The 26,530-nt window shown below is 47.0% G+C and overlaps 1 protein-coding gene and 1 pseudogene across 2 annotated transcripts; one reads left to right on the top strand and one right to left on the bottom strand.

Moving 5' to 3' along the window:
* Positions 1-477: 477 nt before the first annotated feature.
* On the bottom strand, positions 478-24,967 carry ZDHHC5 (zDHHC palmitoyltransferase 5). 2 transcript variants are annotated; one of them, XM_045786715.2, is made up of 12 exons: positions 24,832-24,967; positions 20,518-21,722; positions 12,202-12,323; positions 7,968-8,125; positions 6,608-6,780; positions 6,356-6,458; positions 5,423-5,514; positions 4,854-4,986; positions 4,136-4,259; positions 3,609-3,721; positions 2,292-3,151; positions 478-1,842 (listed from the first exon to the last, which is right to left on the bottom strand). In XM_045786715.2, exons 2-12 carry the CDS (start codon positions 20,619-20,621, stop codon positions 1,677-1,679), a joined length of 2,148 nt encoding a protein of 715 aa, XP_045642671.1. In that variant the 5' UTR covers positions 20,622-21,722; positions 24,832-24,967; the 3' UTR covers positions 478-1,676. The 2 variants fall into 2 exon arrangements, with proteins under 2 accessions (XP_045642671.1, XP_087711005.1); XM_087854879.1 differs by lacking the exon at positions 12,202-12,323.
* Positions 23,500-26,530, top strand: LOC148107870 (uncharacterized; annotated as a pseudogene).

Genomic DNA, 26,530 nt, shown 5'->3' with positions numbered 1-26,530 from the left:
GGCCAGGTTCTGGAGATTTAGCGTCTGAGGTGGCCTATTTAAAATCAGGGCGTAGCCTTTTTGCTTTGGAAACACAGCAGAGACACCGTGAGCTATCATACTGAATGCCAGCCATAGCCAGGCAGCCTGCCTCTAACAGGCTTTCCTCCCCCGATCATCCACTGTCTCACCTCTCGGTACATCCAAAGAGCTTTACTGTCCAAAGACACATTTCTGTATTAAAGAACTGTGGCAGCCAAGAGTTCTCTAAGTCTTGAAACGACAAGGAGCTTAGGTGGTCCCAAAAGGTTTCTTCTAGGAATGTTTGAATTAAATCACCAAAATGAGAACAGGCCCTGTAAGTGGTTATTCCCACCACAGTCCTGCCTCAAGGTGGGCCAGGACCAGCGAAGCTGAGGAGGGTTTCCTTGCGACTTCCCACCAGAGATCGTTCACCCTGCCTTACTTAACCAGACAAAATAACACAAGTCGGGGGGAGCTGGTTAGATCAGGATTTCTTTTTATTCCTTGTTGGTTTAAAATGGCTAATCAGAATAAAAAATAAAAGGGCCTCTGTTTAGAGGCTGGGGTCTCCCCTATTTAGAGGTTAGAACCCAGGTACCCCCACTACCCAGCACCATACTGAGGTGGGCTGAGGGGTAACCCCCAAGGGACAATCGGAGGGGCCTAGGCCTGCCACTCCTTCGCTCTATCCCGTTTTTGGCATGTGATGAAAAATATTGCTTTTTGGATTCATCTCTCCCGGCCTTGGATTTAAAAATAATGTTAACCGTGTGAATTGGGGGAAGGCTCTGAGGGGACTAAAGAAGCCCACTCTAATCCCTCTCCCCCAAGAAGGGGGCGAAGCGGATTATCCAATATTGTTTCTGGAGCTCAGCCAAGCTCTTTTCCTGATCTCCCCACCACCACCAAAGTCATGGGGCTGTGACCCCTTTCCTGGGGAAACTAAGTGCCAATGAACCTAGAAAACTAACTCAACTCTCTCAAGTCCTTCCCTCCTCTGACCAAGACCCCAGACTCGCCTCTTTCAAGGTTTCTTTCCTGATCACTACGCACCAACAGTAGTAGGGGGGTGCAGTTTCCTTAGTTGGTAACTGGGACAAAAGAGAGGGAACCACTGGGAAAAGGAAGACTTCGATGGATGTCCCCGCTTCTTGCCTGCTGGTCTGAGGAACGGGAAGAGTAAGATACCCCTCCTTCTACATATCCCTCCCTCATTTTTCCATCCCAGGATAGATATATAATTTCTTTGATATTTATAATATATATATATATATATACATACATATATATATATATGTACACACACACCTGGTAACGCAGAGAGGAAAAAAATAGAATCCGTAACAATAATAAAAAAAATTATTTCTGGTTTAAAAATGATCTGGTTCCCTCCAGGGCGAGCAATTGCACAAATGTCCACTGAGTCTGGTCCAGGGGGTTAAAGAAGGGAAGGTCTTAGAAGGTGAAGGGGGTTGCTACCCCAGTCTCAGGGCCCCAACTCTCCAACTCCCCAACCCCACTGCATTTTATAAAACGCTCCTCATCCTCTTGGAATCGGTGGTTTAAAAAAATGTCCATGCAGGGGAGGGGAGCCCCTTGAGGAAAGGAAGGTGGCCACCTGGGGCCCTTTGGTGTAGGCGCGGAGGCGTGGGGGGAAGGGAGGTGCCGAAGGCTCACACGGAAATCTCATAGGTGGTACCACCCACCCCTGACACCTTCTTGACCCCGCCCCTTGTGGGGCTGCTGAGAGGCGGCTGGCCGGGGCCAGGGGAGGCAGAGCCTATACTCTTGGGCTGCCCATTGGATTTGCTGTAGGCCGTCTTGAGCTGTACTTCATCTCTAGGAAGAGAAAAAGAGATAGGTGTCAGGAAGTGGGACACAAAACACAGGAAAGGGAGACTGTTTTTAAAAGTTATGAGAACAAACTGACACACTTTTCTACATATGTACTTTCTTACCCAAACATTCCCACCTGTTTTATTGCCCTGCTTAAAACAAACCTGATGCCTTATTACCCCTCTTGATTCCGTCTCTCCAACAGCAGCCATCTTAAACACTTACTCTCAGGCAAATACATACATTTTGGAAAGACCAGATTAAGAAAAAAGTATTAATCGTTAGGGTCTGAACAGGAATAGCCCATGAAGGCAGCAAGAGAGTAAGTGAAACGAGCTACCTACAAGCAGGCACCTCTGAGTCCACTTGCACACAAGTGAAGCCATGATACCTTCTGTAGGACCCTAACGCTAATTTTAAGTCCACTGCTGTCAGGATGGATTTATACTTACTTGGGTGTCAATAATGGCTGCAAGGCTACTTCCTCTGCCTCAGAGACACCAGCTGGGGCTTTTTGGCTGCTGTAAGACATAGATCGGCCCAGGTATGGGGCAGTTGGGCCTGGTTCAGGGGACCCTAGTCCCCGGCCCCTTAGCCCATCAGGCTTGCCAAAACGGGGGGCAGCTGGGCGTCCCAGTGGAGTCTTGACCAAGGGTGATCTCTTCGAATCATCTGAGGAGGAACTAGTACGAGGGGCATGGCCTGAGCCCGGCGTTGACTGAATGCCTGAGTCCCCCAAGCCTGGTTCTTCCTCGCGGCCTGGGAGTGGGGGTGACTGGCGTAGCAGCTTCTCTCGTTCCTGGAGGGAGGCCACAATATGGCGCGACAGATTGTCGTACCGGACTGGTGAGGGCTCTCGGTGTGTTGGGCCGGTTGGCACCAAACGTGGGTGCCTCTCGGCTTCCCGCTGCTGGGCCAGCCGGGCTGACAGGAAGGGAGAGGTGTAGCCTAAAGGTGGGTCTGGCTCAGGCCCTGCCTGCACTGACTCGAAATCAGGGCTGTCTGAAGGAGTGAGCAGGCTGTCGTAAGATAGGCTCCCATTTCGTGTCTGGTTGGCCAGGCTCTTATAGGAGGTGGAGGTTGTGCCCTCTGAACGAATGGACTGCAGCTGACCCAGCTCAAAGCCAGTGCCCTGGGCCGACTTGAGGCTGGAGGAGCGTGAGCCACTGGAGAGTGGATCGAAGTGAAAGCTTTTGCCAAAGGTGGGAGAACGGAAGCTCTCGGGCTCCAAGCTGGGCTCCGAGCGGTAGCTGGGATGGCGGCTGCTCTCTGCAATTGAGGTTGGCTCCTTCAAGCTGTCCCCACGACTCAACTGAGGGAGAAAATAAAGCATGCTCTTAGTGTTCCTCCTCTTGTGACCGATGCTAGGCCCCAGGGCCCAAGCAGCCATGTCCCGCCAATATGCTTAGAACCTTTTACGTGCATTCTCTTGTTCAACACCTAAAGTAAACCAGTGAGTTGGAACAAATAATATCTCATTTTAAGATGCAAAAAATGAGGCTTAAAGAGGTTAAATAACTCGCCAGTGATGGGTTTTGAATTCAGATATATGATGCTGTGGTCAGTGCTTTCACCTAGTATGCTACGTTGCCCCCTCTCTGATGAAGGACACACTGTCAAGGAGATTCGGTCCCATCAGTGCCAACAATTAGTAAAATGTCTTTGGTTTTTCTCCTTCCCTTTGCCTCTTTTCCTTCCCTTCTCCAATATTCTTTTTCCCAGAGCAGCTGACATCATCACAGCCCTCCTTCTTACAGAGCACTCAGTACCTTGGCGCTGGAGGAATGAGGCATGGCGGCTGACGTGCTGCTGCTGCTGTAGCCCGGACGGTACTTGTACATGGTAGGTGTGGGAGGGCTGTCCTTGCCCAAGAGGCTGCTATCTGCAGGAAAAAAGGCCCAGGGATAGACACCACTTTACAAGCTGTCCTTAACTTGCCCAGTGTTTCCATAAAGGGAAAACAAGGTAGCAATGGATATACCAGCAACAGAAAAGTCCCAGGAACGTGAGTCAGCTGCAGTCAAGTCTACAGACTCATACCGGCCCAGAACTCAGAGCGAGAGAATGCACCAAACATGTCTAGGATGTTCTCTGGTCTATCTGGATGCTGACAGTTCCCTCCTCACAAAAGTCCGATTCACTGCCACTAGCTACGTGGAATCCCCTTTCTCCTCTCCTAGCTGTCTGAAGTGGCTCGACGCCCACCTGTTGGGTGTTCTCAGCCACAGTGCGAGTATTACCTCCCAGGCCTTGCCTGCCTGTCTTCTCCACAGCAGGCTCCTGCCACTGCTCTTACCCTCATTGGCAGCCAGGCTGAGGTGTGTTCGTAGCCCCGTGTAACGGCTCAGGTCCGGCTTAGGAGGAGGTGGGGGTTCAGCATCTGCAGACTGGCTCTCTGTTATCTCCAAGCTGCCCTTAGACTGGATAAATGAGAGAAAATCACATCTGGAGAACCGGGTGTAAGGACAACTCAAAGTATTAAACTGGTATTAGAGGGGTGCTGGGGCATCAATTACGTATTTCTAAACTGGGACTAGAAGACAAGGGACAAGAGCCATTCTGGGGATGACAATGAATAAAGAAAACTTTTCAACAAGGGTTTAATTCTGTCACTTCTGTGTTCATTTCCTCAACTATCTGTTGAGCTCCTACCACCTGCAAGCTGCCACATTAAGTCCATGAAAACATGGAAATGAAAGGACTCAACTTCTGTCAGTGGACTTACAATCTAATGGGAAAAAAAAGAAGATAGGCACTTAAGTAATTAAAAAAAATTTTTTTTTTTCTCTTTAAGTAACTCTACACTCAACATGGGGCTCCAACGCATGACCCCCAGGTCGAGTCGCATGCTCTACCAGCTCAGATGGCCAGGCGCCCCTGTACTTAAGTAATTTTTAACACAAGTTATCAGAAATTGAGAAATACTGTAAGGGCAATGGCAACTGAAAGCAAGTTTCCATCTTTTTGCCCAGAAAGTCCCCAAGTTACCTACTTTACTTCCCTAAATTCCTCACCTTGCTTCTCCTCAGCTCTCCCTGGATGCCATTGTCCATGATCTTCACAGTTATCTGCCCATCTGACACTTCTGGTCGAAGGAAGGGAGGTCTGATGACAATCGTTTTCTCTTTCTTTGGTCTTCCCAAATACCTGAGTGTCAAGAGTGAGAGGGCTTTCATTCATTCATTCTAAAATATCTAGGGGTTGCCTATCTTATATTAAACATTTTTACAAATACAAAAACAGTCTGACCAAGACAGCAAAAAGCTCAGCATTGAACTGATTTCTTAGATTCCATGAAGAACTGCACCAAGACTAGGCCTCTGGGCAGATATCTAGTTCAAGCCACCCTGGAGTAAATCTCACCCTCAACTCTCAAAGGAGAGTAACCATAATACCTGAAGAATATCAACTGAATTCAGGGGGTCCACTAAAGGATGCCATGGCTCTCCCTTGCAGGCACTTCCCAGACTGAGAGAACCCTCCCTAAACGCCAGTCTCTCACCCAACCTCCCCTATACTAGAACAAGCCCAAAGACAAACGTTTTGACCAAAAGTGAACACTAGACCAAAGGGGTGGGTGTACCTGGGTGCTGGGGAACTGCAGAGCACACGGCTGACATTGTTACAGCAGCCATTGGTGAAGGGGTTCACACCTCCTCGGAATTTACCCGTAACCTAGAAAAAGGAAAAACGGGCCATATCAGTTAGATGATGGACCTTGACCTCCAAAGGCCAAAACATAAATCCATAACCAATTACTGTGCACCCACTATTTGGGAGATACAAAAATGAGTAAAACACAACCCTACCATCAAGAAGCTTATAATCACAATGGTTAAGAATGGGAACTCCAGAATCAGGGCCTTGAATCCTAAGGCTACCTCATGGTAGCTATCTGACCCCACACATCAGTGTTCTTATGTGAAATGGGGATCCCCAGCTCCCTCAGTATTGAAAACTCAGATAACACACATAAAAGGAAGCAGGTAAGGCCAGCTTATTATAAGCATGGGAATAAGCGGTTCCCTTTAAGCGGCACTATGAGCTTCCTGAGGGCTGGCCTACTACTGCTTCTATAAGCTTGGAGCTCAAATTGTCCAGTATACAGTGAGCATTCTGCAAATGTCTGTTAACTAAAAAATGGTTCTGGGGTGCCTGGGTGGTTCAGTCGGTGAAGCGTCTGCCTTCATCTCAGATCATGGTCCCGGGGTTCTGGGATTGAGCCCTGCGTCGGGCTCCCTGCTCAGTGGGGAGCTTGCTTATCCCTCTCCCTCTGCCTGCCGCTCCCCCCTGCTTGTATGCTCACTCACTCTCACTCTCTGTCAAATAAATCTTAAAAAAAGAAAGAAAGAAAGAAATGGTTCTGCTCTCGTGCTTTCATGAGGAGCATGGACACTTCATCATAAAAAGTATTCATCTGGCGTCCATCCGTGGAAGCACTCCACTACACTCTCAGTAGAGGGCGAAGAGTCGCATGCCCAGCTCTACAGGGGGTCCCCATCACGTCTCCCCGTACCTGTTCATTGGTTGTGCGTCCCCTAGCCACCAGCACCACATGAAATCCCGTGAGGCCAGCTACAGGGATGAAGAATAAGCCAGCCACACACATCACTGCCATTCTAAAGCCAAAGAATTAAGGAGAACAGAGCAGCACGATCTCACTGTCCCCAGCCCCTACAAGAGCCACCTTCCCCTTGACCTTTGCTACCACAGTGCTCGACTTGCCTCCTCCTCCCCGCTCCCAAGCCCGCAACCCACAGAAGGATACGTGACAGCCGTGCGGACCCCTGAGAGTTCCTCCATGTGGTAGAGGACATAAAGGAGGCCAAAGCCAAACACACCCATGATGTGCGCTGTCAGGGAGAGGAGGAAAAGGAAGAAATAGCGGTAGTTCCGGCGACCGATACAGTTGTTCACCCAGGGGCAGTGATGGTCAAACTCCTAGGGACAAAAAGAGAAACACTGAGAAGCAGCCTTGGACCACAGCCCTAGATCACTTCTGTCAAGAACAGACCAAATGTCAGAACCGAAGCGCTGCTTTCAGTAACAGGTGATCGTGTTCGCCATGTAGTTGCGAAATTAACGAGCTCAGGCACTTTATCTCGCTCTATCAATCTGTAAGGAAGACCTTCCAGAGGCTGATCGAAGGCCAAGGCCCCCCTCTCAGAGTTTATCCAATGTGACCAAGGAACTCCGAAAGGGATGAGTATCAGAGGCTTTGCCTCTTATCAAGATTCATGAGAAAAAGAGGCCTGGAAGGAAAATCTGGCAGGCAACTGCTTATAGCTAAGTAAAAACTGACTAGGAAAAAAAAAGGGTTAAAATAAAAGATAGGGGATGCAGAAGGACAAGCAGAAAGAAAACCTGTAAGATCTGAATGCAACACACACCACGATGTAGCGGATGCAAGCGATAACACAAAGCCAGGACAAAGAATCAAAAAGATGAGTCAGGAAGGCTAATACATATACACATAAGAGTGTTTGATGTTTATGGCTGTTATATAATATAAAATAAAAATTTTAAATTAAGTTTTAAGTTTTAATTCCAGGATATTTAACATACAGTATTATATTAGTTTCAGGTGTACGACACAATGATTCAACAATTCCATACACCACTTGTAAGTGTAAGTGTACTCTTTAATCCCCCCATCACCTATTTCACCCAACCCCCCATCCTCCTCCCCTCTGGTCACCATCAGTTTGTTCTCTATAGTTAAGAGTCTGTTTCTTGGTTTGTGTGTGTCTCTGTCTCTCTTTTTCCCTTTGTTCATTTGTTTTGTTTCTTAAATTCCACATATGAATGAAATCATATGGTATCTGTGTTTCTCTCATTGACTTATTTCACTTCGCATATACTCTCTAGTTCCATCCAGGTCACTGCAAATGGCAAGATTTCCTTCCTTTTTTTTTGGCTGAATAACATTCCATTGTGTATATACACCCCCTCTTTATCCATTCATCTAATGGGTAACATTTCTGACAGAGCTAGAAGAGAGCCAGATAGTGAGCCAGGGCTACACCGCACCCAAGACCCAGGATGCAGAGGATTCCATTCTTATTCAATGGCTAGGAAGAAGAGAACTTAGATTAGGCCTACAGGCCTACCCCCGTCAGGGTTCTTACCTCCACACAATTGTCACAGACACTACAGTGGGAACACCGAGGAGGACGGTAGAAGCGGCAGGTGGCGCACCACTTCATGCGCACCTGGATGCCCTTAATCTCCACGGTTTTGTAAAGGGGCGCGCGGAAGTCATCTTCCTTGTCTTCATCCTCCTCAGCTGCACAGAGGAAAAATCAATTAAAAAACAACGATGCCAGCACCGTACTAGGCATGAGGGATGCACCGCTATTTAAAATACGGCCTCTGCCTTCGAGGAATTCAGTCTACTGGGCAAGAGAGAACAGGAACTAATAACTAATACTGTGAAATCAGTCCTATATTACAACACTACCGGAACACACTGGAAATGAGGTTCAAGAGAACACGACTCAGAGGTAGCTCGGACATGGGTACGCGGACACTTGGTTTACATACTATGAATATATTTGTAAAGAAATAACTTATATATCAAAGCACATGTGTAACGAGTTTGCGTAACAGTTCAATGTCTACGAGTACATGAAAACTAGAGCAATCCAAGAGAGGAACTAACAGCAACCCTTTTTTGATGCACAAACCCCTTCTCCAAAAGATCGTCCCCAACTCTATTAACTCCCTATATAGTTCAGTACTGTTTGCTGGCTCAAGACATTCTCCTTACCTGAATGCCTTTTCAATTTCAATTATCAGAAACTCATAATTCTACTTCAAAACTTAAAGGGCCCTATTTGCCTTCTCATCTACAGTATGCAATTTTTATTTTTTATTATTAATCTATAAAAAAATACATGTGGGAAGGAAAAATTAAATAAATGAAGGAGTAGAGATTAAAAATTAAGTTTCCAACTTTCATTGATTTGGGAAATGCTTTAAAATATAAATAGGTGAAAAAAAATGCAAGATAAAGAATTGTACAAACAAAAAGATCCCATTTTGAAAACAGAAAAACAAAAATACACACATACGGGCACCTGGGTGGCTCAGTCAGTTAAGCATCCTACTCCTGATTTTGGCTCAGGTCATGATTTCAAGTCCTGAGATCGAGCCCTGTGTAGGGCTCCGTGCTCAGCACAGAGTCTGCTTGAGATTCTCCCTCCCTCTGCCCCTCCCTCCCCCTGCTCCCACACTGCTACGCTCAGTCTCTCTAAAATAAATAAATCTTTAAAAAAAAAACCAAAAAACCGCATGTACATTTCCTACAGAAAAGTGGTAGATGTAAATGTTATATATATAAATCTTCAAAACACTGAAAGGAAATAGGAATAGTAATTATCTTTTTATTTTATTTATTTGAGAGAGAGCGAGTACAGGCAGGGGGAGGGGCAAGAGGAAAGGGAGATGAAGGGCTCAATCCCAGGACCCTGAGATCATGACCTGAGCCGAAACCAAGAACCGGATGGCTCAACCGATTGAGCCACCCAGGCGCCCCAATAGTAATGACCTTTGGCTGTGAAATTACAGGTGGTATTTGTCTTTTTTATGCTTTCTACATAATGAATATTTACTACTTATTAAAATCTTTACTTTTAACAGAAGTTTTCTTTTAAAGGAAAAAAATTAAAGTGCTACTTATTTTGAAATTTCTGATCTTTCCACACCAGAAGTGAGCACCTTCTCTTCTTTAAGTACTATGTGGTTCTTAGGTTACTCCTGTAACTCAGCACAGTACAGGGTATTTATTCATGGAAACGTCTTCCCTATCATTCTTTATAGACTGAGCTATTTGAAAGCAAGGACCTTTAAAAAAAAAACTCATCCCAAATGACCAGGATAAAGTCTTCCATTCAGATCAATAAATATTTAATGTATGAACATTACAGGCTCATTAAAATAGCCCTCCTTGGGGCACCTGGGTGGCTCAGCTGGTTGAGTGGCTCAGGTCACGAGCCCAGGGTCCTGGGATTGAGCCCCACACTGGGCTCCTTGCTCAGCGAGGAGTCTGCCTGTCCCTCTCCCTCCGCCTGCTGCTCCCCCTGCTTGTGCTCTCTCCCTCTGTGCCAAATAAATTTTTTAAAATCTTAAAAAAAAAAAAAAACCTCCTTGGCGCTAGGGACTCCAAGTTCCTTAGGTTCAACTAATCTTTGAGACAAAAGTCACAGAGCACAGTGATACAGGCTTTGTGAGCACAACGATCTCAGGAAAACCCCATTCTCTCCAAAGTTGTCTTCCCAATTCACGCCTCACCCTTACAAGTTAACTTCACAGGTGAGAGAAATACTGGTTATCAGCACCAACCCTTATCAACTTCTACCTCTAATGACGGTTCCTGACTCGCATCTCCTCTCCCAAAACGCCCTGCTTCTTCTGAAGTAAGCCTAACCCTTCCAACACGCACAGGAAAACACATCCTCCCTCCAGAAGGTAATTCTATTATCCCCCTTTCCCTTATCCAGCTCCTCTCTCTCCTTCAGTTCCATCTCCTCACGCTACCAGAGTGCTTTAATCTTCTCTATCACAAAAAAAGGGGGGGGGGGAGAAAAAAACCACCAAAAACCCTCTCTCTCCCGCCTAAGACATTCCATCTTCTGCCTTCTCTGCTTAACTTTATGAAAGAGTAATCTGAACACTCACGGGCTCTGCTTCCTCACTGCCCATTCGCTGCCTTCCAAACCATCACAGTTTTGCTAATTTAACTGTATTTTTTCCCACATACATACCTAAACACACTATTAGAACTATTCCTGTCAAGATCACAAATTCCTGGGGCGCCTGGGTGGCTCAGTTGTTGAGCGTCTGCCTTCGGCTCCAGTCATGATCCCAGGGTCCTAGGATCAAGCCCCACATCGGGCTCCCTGCTCGGCGGGGGGCCTGCTTCTCCCTCTCCCTCTGTCTACTGCTCCCCCTACTTGTGCTCTCTCTCTGTCAAATAAATAAATAAAATCTAAAAAAACAAACATATAATCTCTGAATTTTAACAAGTTTAAAAATAAAAAGATCACAAATTCCTTAGTTACCAAAACAATGGGCAATTTTGAGCTCCATACTATTGGATCTAATTTCTGATACTGCCAACCATCACGAACTTCACAACCCTCCTTAGTTCCCACTTCGTCCAGTTTCTTCTACTAACCTTTCTTGCCCAATCCCTCTCCAATGGCTCCTCCTTCTCCTCTGCTCATCATTAAAATGCCAATGCTGGTCAGATCTGACCTTGGTTCTTTCCTAATCTTGTTCTACTTTCTCTAGACAATCTTACTCCTGTTGCTTCAAACACCACATGGCTGAAGCCTCTAAGACCAAGGTCTCTGAGTCTGATGACTCAATTGGCCACTGGGCAACTGTATCGGAATGACCATACTATCTCGAGTTCAAATGTCTAAGAGGCTATCTTCCCTCCAAACATGTTCAACATTCCTGTAACTCCTATCTTGGTTTACAAACATCAGCATCCAACTTATCTCCCAAGTTAGGAGCCTTGGGACTACCTTAGACAACTCTTCACCCTCTCACTCTCCCCCGATAAGCAAATGGTCATGAAGAAATCTTTCGAGTCTACTGGGAAAAATCTCTAAATCCAGCCGTGAATTCAAGTTCTCATCTGGTTTACATTATGGCAATCACCTCCCAAAAGGTATCTGTACATTCTTTTGAGAATTTTTTTTGTAAAAGGAAATCTGATCCCATGATTCCTCCAATTGAAGACCACTTGCTGTCCAAAGGAAGAAACAGAATCTATTTAATTTAGCACACAGTCTTCGACAATTGGGCTCTCATTTACCTCCGACCCCTTTTGGCCCTACCATGTGCTTTATCTTCCGCCCCACTGAGCTCGGCATTCATGGCACATGCTGCTTCCTGGACTTAGAACGTGCCTCCTGCCATCCTCCATTTTCTCTCCTGCCTCCTCCTTGCAGCATTTCCCCAATTTATTGGGGGCAGATATAAGTGCACCCTTTTCTGTGGCCTAAAAAACCACTGTTCATGCCTTCACTACAGTTCACGCCACACTGTTAAAACTGTCTAATTCATCCTAGATTATTATTGTGCCTAGGGATAACGCCCGACCCATATGCTCAAAATGAATCTCTGCTGAATGAGTAACTGAAAATCAAAAATTTGACCCGAAGTGAATGAACAGGACTAGAAGTTATGACATCTATTCTAGAAGACTCTGACCCACTTTTCATCATTAGACTACTGAAGTATCTGAAAACCCTCAGAGTCCTAAGGCCCGGGACCAAAAGTGTATGTCCAAAAACCATTATTTTTCAAAGGTAGTTGAGGAGTTTCCAAGAGAGGAGAAGGAGATCTTACCTCGAGGGAAAATCCCTGGGTCCATGAAGGTGGCCATGCTGAAGTTGGCCAGCACAAAGAGAAAAACAATCGCATTGTAGATGGGCACTGCAGGTGACACATAGAGGCTTAGTCCTGGACAGCTGCACAGATAATAAAGAGAATGAGGGGCTGCCCCTAACACTTGGGACACCAACCATATAAAAATCTGAAAGGTTCAGCCCCCACACCTATAAATTTTATGTTTCACCTCTGCTGTCTCAAATTATCTTCATCCTTCACAAGTGGGTCTACTTTCCCCCACAGAAATGCTCATTTTAGATCAAGGTACAAGACTCAGAATCTCTCCTACCATAGCCCCTTGTACTAAAAGTCTGCGTTCTTCAGATTCATTCTTCCCCTGTGGATCTTTCCACATTTTAGAATCTGTCCTTATCTCCTTTTAAGCAGGCACAAGAGCTAGGGACTGAGCATGTAACTGATGGCAGCTACATTCCCTTCTCTTGCGCAGGCCGAGGCTGCTGGATCTCAGCCATGCCCCACTGACCTGCACGCTGGCACAACCCATGGGATACCACCTGCCTCTCTGGCTCCCCTTCCCTCTTCCCAGCTGGCTGTCAACCACTCTTAACTGCCTAAAATTTCTTCACTGCATCAGATATTCCTGAGAGTTTTATTCAACTAAAAGCTAGTTCTCAAGGGGGAGAGGGGGACCACACACAGATAAGTATGGATATCAAGACATAAACTAGACCCCTTGAGGTCTATAAATGAAGCAGAGTAGGGGAGAGGAAAAAAGGGCGGAAGCAGACCAAATCAGCCCTAAATCCTTTAGGAAAAAGAAACTGGCCAAACATATCCAAATTCCACAGGGTCCAAATCAAGACATATACGTTAGGTAACCTTTCTTGACCCCCCCCCCCAAAAAAAGAGGGAGGTGTGCCCTCGTCCAGGATTAAACTCAGTTTCTTTCAGGATATGAGTCTAAATAGGAATGCTGTTAAGAACTCTTCCTTTCTGCTGATTTCCTGGGAGCTCGAAGTTTCAGAAGAACATCGGACCAGCTGGTTGCATTGTCAGTACTATCAAATGCCCTCTCTCCTATCTCAGTTCACGAAGAACTTCCCCTTACAAGACAGTGGCTAAATACCCTAATCTGCTTTGTGGCTGAGAACTTAATCTCCAGAATGAGGACAGCATCTGTCCTTGTCCCCCTTATCTAGACCAGCCAGAAGTAAAGGAAGAGTTCACTGAAAGGAAGAGGCCAGAAGAACAAGACAGCAAATGAGTCCTGAGAATTAATTCACAGTATTCCTGGATTCTGTTGAGAGAGATCTGTCTCCATCAAAACAAAAAGCACAGCCCTGAACAGCGATTCAAGACAATTCACAGGAATTGAGCACCTTAATCAGATATAAACTAATAAGAAGAGACAAAAATCACTGTCACAAAGCATCTCACAAGTCTTTACCACCTCCATCTATTTATTCAAATTCGCCATTCATTTAAAAAATTTAAGTAAATGTTTATTGTGTGATAGGCTTTTTAGATAGTAAATATCAATTAACTCTTTGCTTCTCTAGGTAGGTGAGTACGTAACTGGGAAACAAAATAATGAAGCGAGGTGCAGGCACTCATTTCAAGGGAAAACAGACCCTCAGTCACCAGGGTGACTTTTCCTCTATCCACGTCTCCCATGGAAGCCTCTTCCTCTGGGGGGGTTCTCTGGTTCGGAAAAGATGTCCCTATACTCCGGCAGGGTTTGGGGTGGAATACAAGCAAGAGGAGTCCTTACACAGCCCCACCCAAAGGCTGACCTCCCAGGCTCCTTAGGAGGGAGGGACAGAAACTGAAAACCAGTCATCCAGGTCAGAGCCCCTCCCTAGCACTTAGCTGTCGCTTCGATTTCCGCCAGGGGAAGAGGAGAAAGGGTGACTCACTTGACTCCTACAGCCTGGGAAGATAATTAGAAGGGAAAAAGAAATGAAATCCTTAGAACACTGAGGTCCCCATGATTTAAAAGTCTCATTCCTAGAATCGATGACTGTAGCTACAGTGGCCTCTTGAGCTTCTGACAGACTAAAGGTTCCTCGATCCCTGAGGGGAGCTAAGGTGAGAGAATAAGATGTCAGCCCCTTGCAGGCACAGATGGCAGTCTTTCTGACCCCATTTTTTCCTTCAATTTCTGCATTTCCAAATGAAGAAAATCACCCAACTTCTTGGGTACGCTGCCACCCACCCATCCCTGGATAATGAACGTCACCCCTGCAATCTTCCCCCCCCCCAAAGATTTTAAAGTAATCTCTACACCCAACGTAGGGCTCGAATGCACGACCCTGGGATCAAGAGCCACACGTTCCGCCAACTGAGCAGCCAAGCGCCCCGTTCCTGTAACATTCCTGATGTCGACTCATCCCAGCTGAAGCATGTAATTCTACAATCCAGTTTCAGTATCTGTTGCCAAGATAAAGCCTACCCCCAGAGTAGCAGCATCTAGAAATGATGCAAATGACTCCACTTCCCAGGCAGCATCTGCCCCTTGCCTGAAATCAAGGACCCACTGCTTCCAACCTTCACACTCTAGCTGCCGGAACACCGCACCAAGGAGAGGCGTGAAGGAGCAGAGCCCGTTCCTGCCACATCCCATATTCTACTTGGCTCAAGGAGAGGCTTGTCGTTGCTATAGTACTTTGCCAAATCCCTAGGTGACCACTCCAAGTGGCCTGTCTGAATCTGTTGCCTTTGATGAAAGGAGATGAGGCCTGGGCTGAGCCGGAGTTGTCAGGGCTGGTCCTCAGCCTATGGCAATAATCACAGAGCTCCAAAGCATAGGGAGTGGCGGTAGCCCAGAAGGCTGGCTGACTCACTGATGAGACTCCCAGACCTACACTAACCCAGGAAGAACAGGTTCTTCTGCCTACCCATCCAGCACTACTGTTTTCAGAGAGTGGGTTTCAATACCCACAGTCCTGGGGCACCTGATTGGTTCAGTTGGAAAAGCACGTGACTCTTGATCTCAGGGTTGTGAGTTCAAGCCCTACACTGGGCATGGAGAGGACTTAAAAAAATAAACAAACTTAAAAAAATACCCAGACTCCTGAAAAATCTGTTTCCTAGCCCTAACACTTCCTATTATAAAAAATGGTTAAGGGGCGCCTGGGTGGCACAGTGGTTAAGCGTCTGCCTTCGGCTCAGGGTGTGATCCCGGCGTTGTGGGATCGAGCCCCACATCAGGCTCCTCCGCTATGAGCCTGCTTCTTCCTCTCCCACTCCCCCTGCTTGTGTTCCCTCTCTCGCTGGCTGTCTCTATCCTGTCGAATAAATAAATAAAATCTTAAAAAAAAAAATGGTTAAGTTGCTGGTAAGAGGAAGTAAGAGTCAAGAAGCTCTGGATCTTAATCCCGTCCCCCTCAATCAATGCTTTGCTATGGAGCCTCAGGTAATCTACAGAAAACTCTCCAATCTGTTACTTCAGCTATATAATACAGATATGAGAATGAAGGAGATAATATATGAAAAGATCCTGGAATTCTTTTTTTTTTTTTTTTAAGATTTTTTTATTTATTTATTCGACAGAGATAGAGACAGCCAGCGAGAGAGGGAACACAAGCAGGGGGAGTGGGAGAGGAAGAAGCAGGCTCATAGCGGAGGAGCCTGATGTGGGGCTCGATCCCATAACGCCGGGATCACGCCCTGAGCCGAAGGCAGACGCTTAACCGCTGTGCCACCCAGGTGCCCCTCTGGAATTCTTTTTAAACCAGCTAGCTTAATACTGAGCATTCACTGGCTAGAAGACACGCCCCCCCACATTATTAACTGTCACCATCATCATCAATTATCATTCCAGTTCCACCTTCATCCCTAATTCTACTTCCTCTGTGTGAGGTACTAGAAATGCACGAGCACTTCAAACAGAGGCGCTACGCTCCTGAAGAATAGGTCTAAGCATTCCGCCCATGCCTAGCACACAGTTTGACGCTCCGGCTAGCGTTCCCTGTTGATGAGGCAAGGCTGGAATGAGTGGTCCATTTCCTGCCCCTGGGGATCCTGAAGATTCCATGGGAAAACAATTTTTCCCCTCTTAGGTGGGTAAGTTTCTCCTAAGATACCAATTTGTCGTGTCTTACGCACACTTTCAAGCAGCTGAGTGCAAGAGGTAGGACTTGGGCACTTATTCCGGGATGAAAAAACAACGTGGGAAGTAAAAGGAACATCCACTGCTCGATTAATGCCCTAAATCACGAGGCTGCTCCCACTCAAATCAGGTGCTAGCACCTCTGCAGTCAAGAAGAAAAGGACCAGCAGGAGAGGCACTAAGGTACCCAACTCTGTGGGTAAAGGGCTGGGAGGGGCCAGAGGCAGAAACTGAGGAGAAGCAAGCTCTCCCACAGACGGGACACTGGGCAGACCATCGTGGGTTCTGGACAACCCTGACTCGCACCCTTCCCCACAGAGGACGCCTGGCTGCAGAGATTTTACCGCTGCGCCCTTCCTGCCACCTTTAGAAATAGACACACCGTGAGACGCTGGCTGACTTAACTCCAAGCTCAAGGAGATTTTAGGGAGGCAGTTCAGTGATTTATTTATTTTTTTTAAGATTTTATTTATTTACTTGACAGAAAAACAGCCAGTGAGAGAGGGAACACAAGCAGGGGGAGCGGGAGAGGAAAAAGCAGGCCCCCAGTGGAAGAGCCTGACGTGGGGCTCCATCCCAGGACCCTGGGATCACGCCCTGAGCCAAAGGCGGACGCTTAACGACTGAGCCACCCAGGCGCCCCCAGTGATTTATTTCAAATGGCATTGCCAGGAGCTCTAAGAAAGACTCACGGGTCCCCAAGGAGGCAAAGAGGAGACACCAAGTGGCTGGGCCTCTGCACACCAGCCTCGCTTGACCCACAGCAGCCCTCCTCTGTTTTACACACTGGGGTTCCGCATAAGATCTCACTGGAAAAGGGTCACTGTGCTTAAATAAACTGCTCTCGGTCAACCTCCTCATTTTACAAAGAACAGATTCACAAAGGTTAACAGACTTTACCAAAATTAGTCTCCTGACCCCCAAACAGTGCTGATTTTCTCTTACCTAACACTGTCCCCTACCCTCGCCAATCACAACAGGGGACTAAACTAAGACAGATGAGGATCCAGGCCCATTATCTTAAACACAGGGTCTAGGATCTAATTGGGAGGAGGAAGGTTACTTTAGCAGACACTCTCCTTCCCCAACAGTGGAAACGGAAAAGAATTAAAACAGAATCCCCAATAACTCTCCCACTTAGTTTTGGTATGGGACAAATTCAGTGAATGCGAGGGATCAGGGTTCTGGAAGGCAGGCCTCAGCTCTTCTTTTCAAGCTTCTCCAGGGCAGGTCACCTTTCGGCGACCAAACCCAGCTGGTAATTTCTGCTCACAGCTTTCCCTACCTGCCAGAGAAACACCAAGGGTAAATTGTTCCTAATGAGTTGAAGCCTACATGCCTCCACTAATTATGTATGCCACCTGAAAGGGACTCTCCCTCCTACTCCCAGTCCTCTAGGTCCCCAAGTCCCACTTGGGACTTAGACTGGTGTAAGAACAGACAGTTATAGCCTGGTTGAAGAGAACAGGAGGATGACAGAATAGTTACAGATTCAGGGCCCCAAATAGGAGCTGGCTCAAAGACAGCCTTCCTCTGGGGTACCTGGCTGGCTCCGTTGGTAGAGCACGTGATTCAAGACATCTCCGAGTTGTTAAGTTCAAGCCCCACTTTGGGTGTAGAGATTACTTAAAATCTTAAAAGAACAAAACCAACCAAACAAACAAAACAAAGAGAGGCTTCCTTTTGTCTACTTGAAACCAGAAATTGTTTTTTAGGTTGTATATAGTTTTAAACCGGGGGGGGGGGGGTTCTCCAAGGAACTGAACCTCAAAAAAGGATATAATCTGTGGGGGAACACTTTTTGACAACAGTGGCAGCTCAGCCCAGATACATGCTTATAGAGGAACTGCTATGGTCAGATGTAAAGGAAAAGATGAGAATTTCACAAGTACCAAGAACTAGGTGATAAAAGATAAATAGGGTGTCTGTCTCCACGAGGTGGATAGGGGAGACTCGAGGAGGAAAGGAGCCCAGAAACTGGCCCTGAGCAAACTGCCAGGGGAAACTCTAGCTACGACTTAAGTCTCTTCTAACTTTGGATTAGAGGCAGCAATTCCAAAGGCCATTATTGTCCTCCAAAATTCTTTTTCCTGGGGCTGAGAGACCATGGAATAAGGAGGGCCCCTATTTCTCTGGCACCAGGGAATGAGAAAGTAGGTTAAATAGCTTCAACTATCAGTCGAGAAAATGCCTATGTCAGGACAACTCTTTGTGGTGAAACTGGTATAACCAGCCAAGCACTTCAATGGCTTCAGATTAACAAAATAAGAACGAGGATTCTGCTTGCTCTATCCCAAGAACAGATGGGTTGAAAGAGAGACCACTCAGTCAGCCCCCTGAATTTCCTAGCTTCCCAAAGGCCTTGCCTTTTGAAGGAAAACAGACCCTCCTCAATCAAACAGGCCTAAGGGTGCCAACCTGGTCTTGTAACATACCCTCCTGACACAGCACCACAACTGCTACAAGGATATGAAGATCCCACATAACTGCCCCTTGGTTAAAATACTGATTCTAGAGAAGCCTGGCTGGCTCAGTTGGTAGATCATGTGACTCTTGATCTCAGGGTGGTGAGTTCGAGCCCCACACTGGGTGTGGAGATTACTTAAACATTAAAAAAATCTTTAAAAAAAAAAAACGCTGATTCTATTTACTGGCCATAATAGCAGAAACCAAAACAAGTCTAAGACTGAAGACTCACATCTCCTTATTGACGGTTAATACATGAAGAAGGACAGAACACTGAACACCCTGAATTTAAGCAAGAGAAAAAATTATGAGGAAAAGTCAGATAAAGAAGAGTACAGAGAAGAGTGGTGATGCTTTAAATCCTTGAGGAACTCAACAGGCACGCTCAGGCTGGAGAGCTGGGGGCCAAAGAATCCATGACCTCTACCCTCCAGAGGAACAGGTAAAAAGCAGGATGATGCTCATACCTTAGATAAGAGATTCTTTTTTTTCCTTGTTTAAAAACTAAACAGAAAAACATCATGACTTTGCTGACTCTATTGGCCAAACAATCCAAACCTTTTAGAATTCCTTTTGATATCTGAAGCTCAATTTAGGGGGGAAGAGGGGGTTACCTCCCCTCCTCAGATTTAGTATCGGTTCTTAGGTTTCTCCCCATAATAGTAACTGCCCCCTCCCCAGCAATTCCTGCTTCATTCATCCTTCAATGAGTCCAAACTGCTTTTATTCCCTACCACTTCAATCCATTTCCTTCCTCTTCCCAGCAACCTCCCATTGCTCTAAACAGCATCTCACAATTAGGTTTGAGCCTGAAATCACGGTAAAGTGAACTCCCCAGAAAATCTAGCACATTCTGATTGTTCCACGAGCTACAACTAGAACACTAACTCAGTGACTCAACAGTTTAAGGCTCAGAAGCCTGCTACATGTTAATTCATAAACAGGTAACGGCAAAGAGGCCGGTCAGGTGGTCAACAGTTAAAATACTGTGGGAAGAGGAAAGATCAATCAGTCTCCTCCAGGGACCGACAGATGAACAAAGTCTGAATATCCTAAGCAGGAAACGCTTCGGGTGGCAGCTGCTTTGCCTAACAGGACCAGGGAATACAGGAATTACTGCCATCCCTTCAGAAGGAAGGGATGTGAAGGCAGCCTGCCAGGACTCTTCCTAAATAAAACCTGCCCTTTCCTAGTGGCCTTCACTGGTCCAGCCTTCGGCTCTTAAGAGTGCAGAGAAAACGATCTGAGCAACAGGAAAAGCCCAGCTGTCTCCTTGGTATATCTCCTAAATCAATTCTGCAATTCTCCAGTACACTCAGCTCCAGACATCCTGGGGAAAAGCCATTACTATTTGAAAAACCTCTAGTCTAGTTCTTTCTCTCACAGAACCAACTGCTTAAGCTGATTCAAGCCTCTCTGGTGGTTTCCTCCTACTTCCTTCCTAGTTCACGATCAGCTCATGATGGAGAGCTGGGTAGGAAAACACAAAGACATCTGTGATTCCCAAGGAAGGCAGGCAGGTGAAAAGAGAGGATTCCACAGAGTAAAATTTCTAACAAGGCTGACAGGACAGGCTTTCTTCTCCCCGTGCTTACCACGTCTCTGAGATGTACTGCTGCCTCGAGCAGACATCAAAATGCCCAGGCACGTGGCAAGTAACTAGCAAAACTCACATGACAATACCCCCCTCACCTCCCATGGAGCCCCCCAAGTACCACCACTGAGAGGAAACTCACGTAAAGGCAAAGAAGAGGGTCGTAGCTCCCACTAAGAAGATGGCGGCTGCTGAGACCGGAACATACTTGCTGGGCTTGAATCTCTTTCCAGACTCTGCGGGCATGTTGGAGCTCTGACGGGAGGTCTGCCCTGCCGCATAGCCCAGGCCCACACAGCGGCAGAACAGACAAGAAAACGGGATGAGGGAAACAACGGAGAAAAAGAGTACAGAAGGAAACCAGGGAAACAGAAATTGAAAATTATCACCCTTCCCCCTCCCAAAGAAAACCAAAGTTCAAAAGATCTCAAATGAAGGAAAGCATATGGGAGGGGGAAAGGCAAGTCCAAATGATGACTAACCACCTCCCCAGAACAAGGCAAGAGGGAGAGATTAAGAAACACAACTGGTACAGTTTAAAAACCAGAGACGAACAGTAGGCTGTACACATGCAAATGGCTGCAGGTGGAGAACATGGGCCGTCAGACAGATCAGGGAATAGCTCATGGATGGAGGCAAGTCTTCAAAGGGCAAGCAGGGGAGAGTATCAGGATAGGGGAGGACACTGTGGGCAAGGAGAAATTCTTCTGAGGAGACACTCTAGCACCTCCCCGACTACCACACTCCACCAGATGTGAGCTGCACCTACAAGAGGTGTGCCCCGTGTTTCTATTTTAATCCAAAAGGGAACCTGAGGCCCCTTCCAGTTTTAAAGAGAAGCTGTTTTTACTGCAGTCCTCGTCTCTTTTAGACAGTTTTCTCAATGCCACCACTCCCACACCTTGACTTCAGGGCTTGTAGTCTGGCAATGGTGGTTTAATTTTATTTATTTTCTCTTGATGGCTAAAGCTGGGCAGCAGCTGTTACAAGGTTGAGTTGTAAATCCTTTTCTTCCAAGGGGGAGGGAAAACAGAGAGAGTGAGCACGAGCAAGCTTGTCTGTCTTCAATCTCTTCTCGTTATTCCCAAGCCCTTTTAAGGGTTCCGTTTCCTATCGAGTTCATGCAAAACTAAAGGGAAACGTAAAATCCCTGAAGCCATGTTCTTCCCAAATAGCAAAATAAGATGAAGAAATCAATTCCACTCAATGATAGTTCTAAAAGGGTACAGTGGATGAAAGCAAAGTTCCAAAGAGGTCCCTGTTTCCAGGTTAGTCAATGTCTTTGATCTTTCTTCTTCACTCTTGGGCTTTCTAGATGCAGAATTCAACTGGGTTATAGTGCCTCACCTGGAAAAAAAAAAAAAAACACACAAATATCTTCATCAGATAAATTCTTTCAGAGAATTTCTTAAGAACATCAAGGCTAACACCCCACAGGCTACTCTGTTTAAAAAGTGCCTTTTTATGGCATACACTTCACTTATGTGCACGTGGGAAAGGATTCTGAATTGGGAGAACAATGGATTCAGAATCCTTCACTCTTCTTAGTGCTGTTCATACTGGAAAGAGAAGAACATGGCTTCACCTGGCCTGAGGCCATCAAAGAACTAGCTCTTATAAGGGGTGCATCTCACCTGGCACAAACAGGCAGTAACAAATATCAAGAATATAAAAATCTAAAAACAAACAAGGGCACAGCAGTGAAGGGCAGTCCTGGAAAGAGAGTTCTCTTTGGACAGAGAGTATTTATTGCAACAATGAAAAAAGAAAAAAGTAACCTCAAAATTAGGACAGTATGTCTCATTTCCCTTCTGTGTATGTCTCTGTCTCTTATCTCTCTACGCTTTTTAGCTTTAACCCTGAAGAGGCAAAAGCCGAGTTTTTGGTCTGCTGGAATAACCCATGAAAGGACCTGGGTGAGAACTATCCTTGAACTAAAAAGGTGAACTGCTTTCTTGGAGAAACTGAGTCAACCATAGGTGCTGGTCCTTTTCTTCCCAATTCAACAATTTATTCCTACACTGGCCTATCAGAAGTCAGCTGAGTCCCACATTCCCCGTATGATTAAGAGTAACAATTATTTCTGTTGACAGTAGTAGCCAAGTAACACTTTGGATTTTATAGGATGCTTTTCATCTAGTGATCTCAAAGCACTTAACTCACATTATCTGGTGACACAGTCCCTTACCCCACTCCATAAAATTGAAGGCTAGAGAATGCCTGAGGCCATTCTACTTAATCACTTGAGCAGTCAGGTTAAGAACCAGAGTTCACATGCCCCTTTGCCAACGCAAAGGCTTTCTACCACTTTCTTATCCACTACACTACTTGCCCAGTGAATGCATCTTGGAATTGCAGACCAAAAATTTTACTCGTTAGAATTTAAAAATAAAAGTTTATTTGACCCAAGCAATTCAGTGTCTTCCTTAACACCAATGGCAGAAATTCCTATGTCAGAAGATTCAAACAGCGAAATATAAATACGCCCTGGAATTCATCACTTCCTCTCTTACCAGTGGCATGGAAGGCAGACACCTTCCTTCTAGATGCACTGTCTCTCTCCTTAAAAAACAGAGTATTAGAGGGCCAAACGGCAATATTAGAATAGAGTGACCACTCAGAGAGTAAAAGAAATTGTTAAAGGCCTAAAAAAGATAAACCCCCTCTAGCCCCTGATTTTATGATTATTTACCACTCAGTTTCTATAGGAATCAAAGCCCAACCTTCTTAATTTGGGTAACTTTGTGAACAATGAGAAGCAAATTCTTGGTCTGTGAGCAGTACCATTAAACTTACTCCTCAAAACCCCAAAGACTAGAGAAGATGGAAAACTACATTGCTTCTAAAGTATCTAACGTAAGTAATATCATTTAGATACCACATATTATTTCAGATTATATCTTCTGACAGGAGAAAAGTCACATGGGCTAATATTGCCATAGTAATGCAGGGTTATAAAAGGCCATGCAATTTGGGGAGTATGATACTGGGAAACAAAAGTGATAAACATTTGAAATCTTTAGGGAATATACATCAGAAGGGAGAAGACAAAAACGGAACAATTTATTCGGTATAACAAAGACGCACCAAGTCTTAGCAGAAGAATGTGCTGTGGGCAGTAGGGATGAGACTGCAGGCTGAATGTGGTTCATCACAACCAGCAGTCTGGATCTGTACCAGCATGAGAAAGGTGTACAAGAATGTGTATGACATATTCAGGCACAGAGTAATCTATGGAATGAAAATATGTACATAGAAAACAAACTACAGATCATATTGTATAAATGTTTAATACAAGTAGGTACCTCAAAGGGGTGGATGGGTATCTGCAGTACCACCGATAACACAAGTTATCATATGCTGAAATAAAGTAGTGTAACACTGCAATATAGTAAATCTGAATACAAAGTACTCAAGGTATCATGAATAATCCACATGTCAAGATGTTGACTAGAGACAAGCAGAAGTTTAATAAGGGTATTATTACATACAGAAGTAGCCAAGTACATGGCAATACGATTCTTATAAGCATTAGGTGGGTTTTTAAAAACAGGTGATAATAAGCCTTCTGAAGAGATCTGAGAGAGTACGAGGGGTACTGGGATAAAAGGATAGGGATGCGATATAAGATCAACCTAGACAAGATGGCATTAACCAGGAAGTGAAAAATCCAACGCAAAAAAATGGTCTAGGGTATAACACATATCCGATCCTACACCTCTTTCCATAACTTTTAAGTCACTTTTTTACTTCTCATTAGCGTGTTTTCATTTGGCCAAGTGGGAAAACACTTTCCACCTCCCTGTCCCACAAAGAGATTCCTATAGGTAAATATTGGCAAACACATTCGAGCTCCACTGGCAAAAAGTACAAAGTACTAAAAGCACGGAGCACCCAGCTGGTGGGGGTAGGGAGGAAGCGGACGGATGGGAGAGAACAGGTAACAGGATGAGGCTTGAGCCAAAATAAGTATCAGCAAAAGGGGGCAAGGGACCTGAAATGCGGGGACATAAAAGGGGAACAGCACCCCGTCCCCACCCCGGAGCTGGGGCAGGGAGAATCACCATTCGGGGCAGAACTGGCTGAGACCGAGAGGACGGAATCCGCGGCGGTAGGGCCCACTGAGGCTGCGGGAGACGGCAGAGCCCGGGGGCGCAGGGCCGGGGACCGAAGGGGCGGCGGCCGGGCGCCAGGCGCGGAGGTCCCGAGCCAGGACCTGGCGGCCGGGCACTAACCCGTTCTGAGCCCCGGCGGCCGCGGATCCCCGGCCTCTACTCGTCGTCCGTTTCCGGGGCCCACGGGTCCCGCCGCAGTTGGATGACCCGGCCCGGGGAAGGAATGGGCCTCAAACCACCTCCCCCCTCCTCGGTCCCCCTTCCCTAGAGGTCACTCTCCCCTCCCACCTCACTGGCCCGGCACTTCCGGTTCCGCAGGGGCCGGTGTCCCCGATACTCACCCCCGGCGCGGTTCCCGTCACCGCCGCCGTCGTTGTCGCCGCCGCCTCCCGGCAGTGCCGTCCGGCCTCTGAGAGGCCGCGCGCGGCCCCCGCACGCTCCACGCCCGCCCTGCTACGCGCGCTCCCGCCCGGCGACGCTCGTCTTCGAGCCGGCGCGCGGCCGTTGCCCTCAGCGCCGGGTCTCGAGCCCTCCCAGCGTTCCCATTGGCTCCCTGTCCCGGGCGCGCGCGACGTCTCGCGCGGGGCACGTTTCTCTCATTCATGCGGCTCGCGACGCCGCGCCCGCCCCCGCTCACTCTCCCATTCACCCATAGCCCCCACCCCCACTCCGCTCTAGGGCGTGCGCGCGAACCCGGCGACCGCGGCGACCTCGCGGCCTGATTGGCTGCAGGAGCACAGCGCCGTACGCACGCGAGAGCACGAGCGCGCGCGCGCACGGCCGTCGGGTTCCGCAGACGACTGGGAGAGAAAGACTGGCGTACTGCGCAGGAGTTAGAAATGGGGAAGTAGCTGGAAGAGTCTTCCGTTTTCCTGCGTCCTATTTTCAATTCCTACAGTATCCAAGAAGAAATCCTCGGAAGTAAAAATAGTTATATGTGGGTGCTGGAAATACTCAAAAGCGAGGAGACACTCTCATTCTCCAGACCCCCTCCAAGTAAGTGTGGTACGGCCCAGACAGGCTTCTAGTATAACCAATCATCAGCCGGCCCCGCCGTCCTCCCTGTTCAGCCCCTTCGAGCATTGGCCAACCGCTTGGCGACTAAATAGCTTCCACCCACCCACCGCCTCCCCCCCTCCCCCGCCCCCATGGGGATAACTTTATTTAAAGCGATCTTAATGGAGGAGCCCTCGGCGGTGCGAGCTCCCTAGTACCAGCGGAATCGCAGGATAAAGGAACGGTCTGGCTGTGGCTCCCTCCTGGAGGGGGCTCCAGGACTAGGAGGGTCGTCTGGGGCGAAGCTCCTGCCAAAGGCCCGGGAGAAAGAGGAGGGACAGCGGCGCGAAACTTGCAGCCCACCGTAGTGCCAACCGTGAAAGGAGGCGCGGGAGTGAGCGCCCCCTGAGACGGTGGCGGCCCCCCCCCCCCCCGAGGGCGAGCGGCCTCTTGGCTTCATTCCCTTAGTTTCTCACTGCAGCACAGGGATGGGCGCGCGCTTCCCTAACCTCGCCGCGAATACAGGCTGGAATCCGGCTGTCCCTGGCGAGCTGCTGGCCGACCCTACATAGATCCATCCCAGCGCCAGCCTTTCGCCCTAATTAGCCCTACCCAGCTGTGAACCCAAGAGCAAGGCTAGGTAGGTGTTGTTCTCTCCTCTTTTAGCTCGAAGCCATCTCTCTTTTGAAAGGAGCTCTGGCTATTATATAACGGTCTTTCAAAAAAGTGTTCCAGCAGCCACTTTTCTGAAGCCAAAGTTGCTCACCCGTAAAGTGTGATTCTAAATCCTGCAGTCTGTCCTCAGGTTTGGTGTCAAACGTTGCCGTTTGAACTGTGGTCTAATACTTTAGTGCTAGGCAGCAAGGTAAAGGGGAAAGGTCTGCCTTCAGTTTTCTGGGTCTAGTCTACCTTCTCTGACATGGCATATGTATCAGGGTCTACTTCATCCTTGCTAGGGAATTCAAGCCACCATTTATTGCAACACACTAGAGAGTTCTCTTTTTTAATGAGCAGTATGTATTAAAAACTGAAATCTTTAAAACA

The sequence above is a fragment of the Ursus americanus genome, chromosome 24 (assembly GCF_024610735.1).
Source record: "Ursus americanus isolate L20-20 chromosome 24, mUrsAme1.1.p, whole genome shotgun sequence".
Taxonomy (NCBI): domain Eukaryota; kingdom Metazoa; phylum Chordata; class Mammalia; order Carnivora; family Ursidae; genus Ursus; species Ursus americanus.
This window is presented reverse-complemented; position numbering and strand designations above follow the sequence as displayed.

What these genes read in the sequence shown, in the direction of transcription:
- ZDHHC5 (XM_045786715.2), bottom strand. Translation starts at nt 20,621, where the DNA reads ATGCCCGCAGAGTCTGGAAAGAGATTCAAGCCCAGCAAGTATGTTCCG. An exon ending in GACGCACAACCAATGAACAG is followed by an intron (nt 5,515 to 6,355) that starts GTACGGGGAGAC and finishes TCCTTTTTCTAG; the next exon opens with GTTACGGGTAAATTCCGAGG. An exon ending in CAGCCTGGCTGCCAATGAGG is followed by an intron (nt 3,722 to 4,135) that starts GTAAGAGCAGTG and finishes TTTTTCCTGCAG; the next exon opens with ATAGCAGCCTCTTGGGCAAG.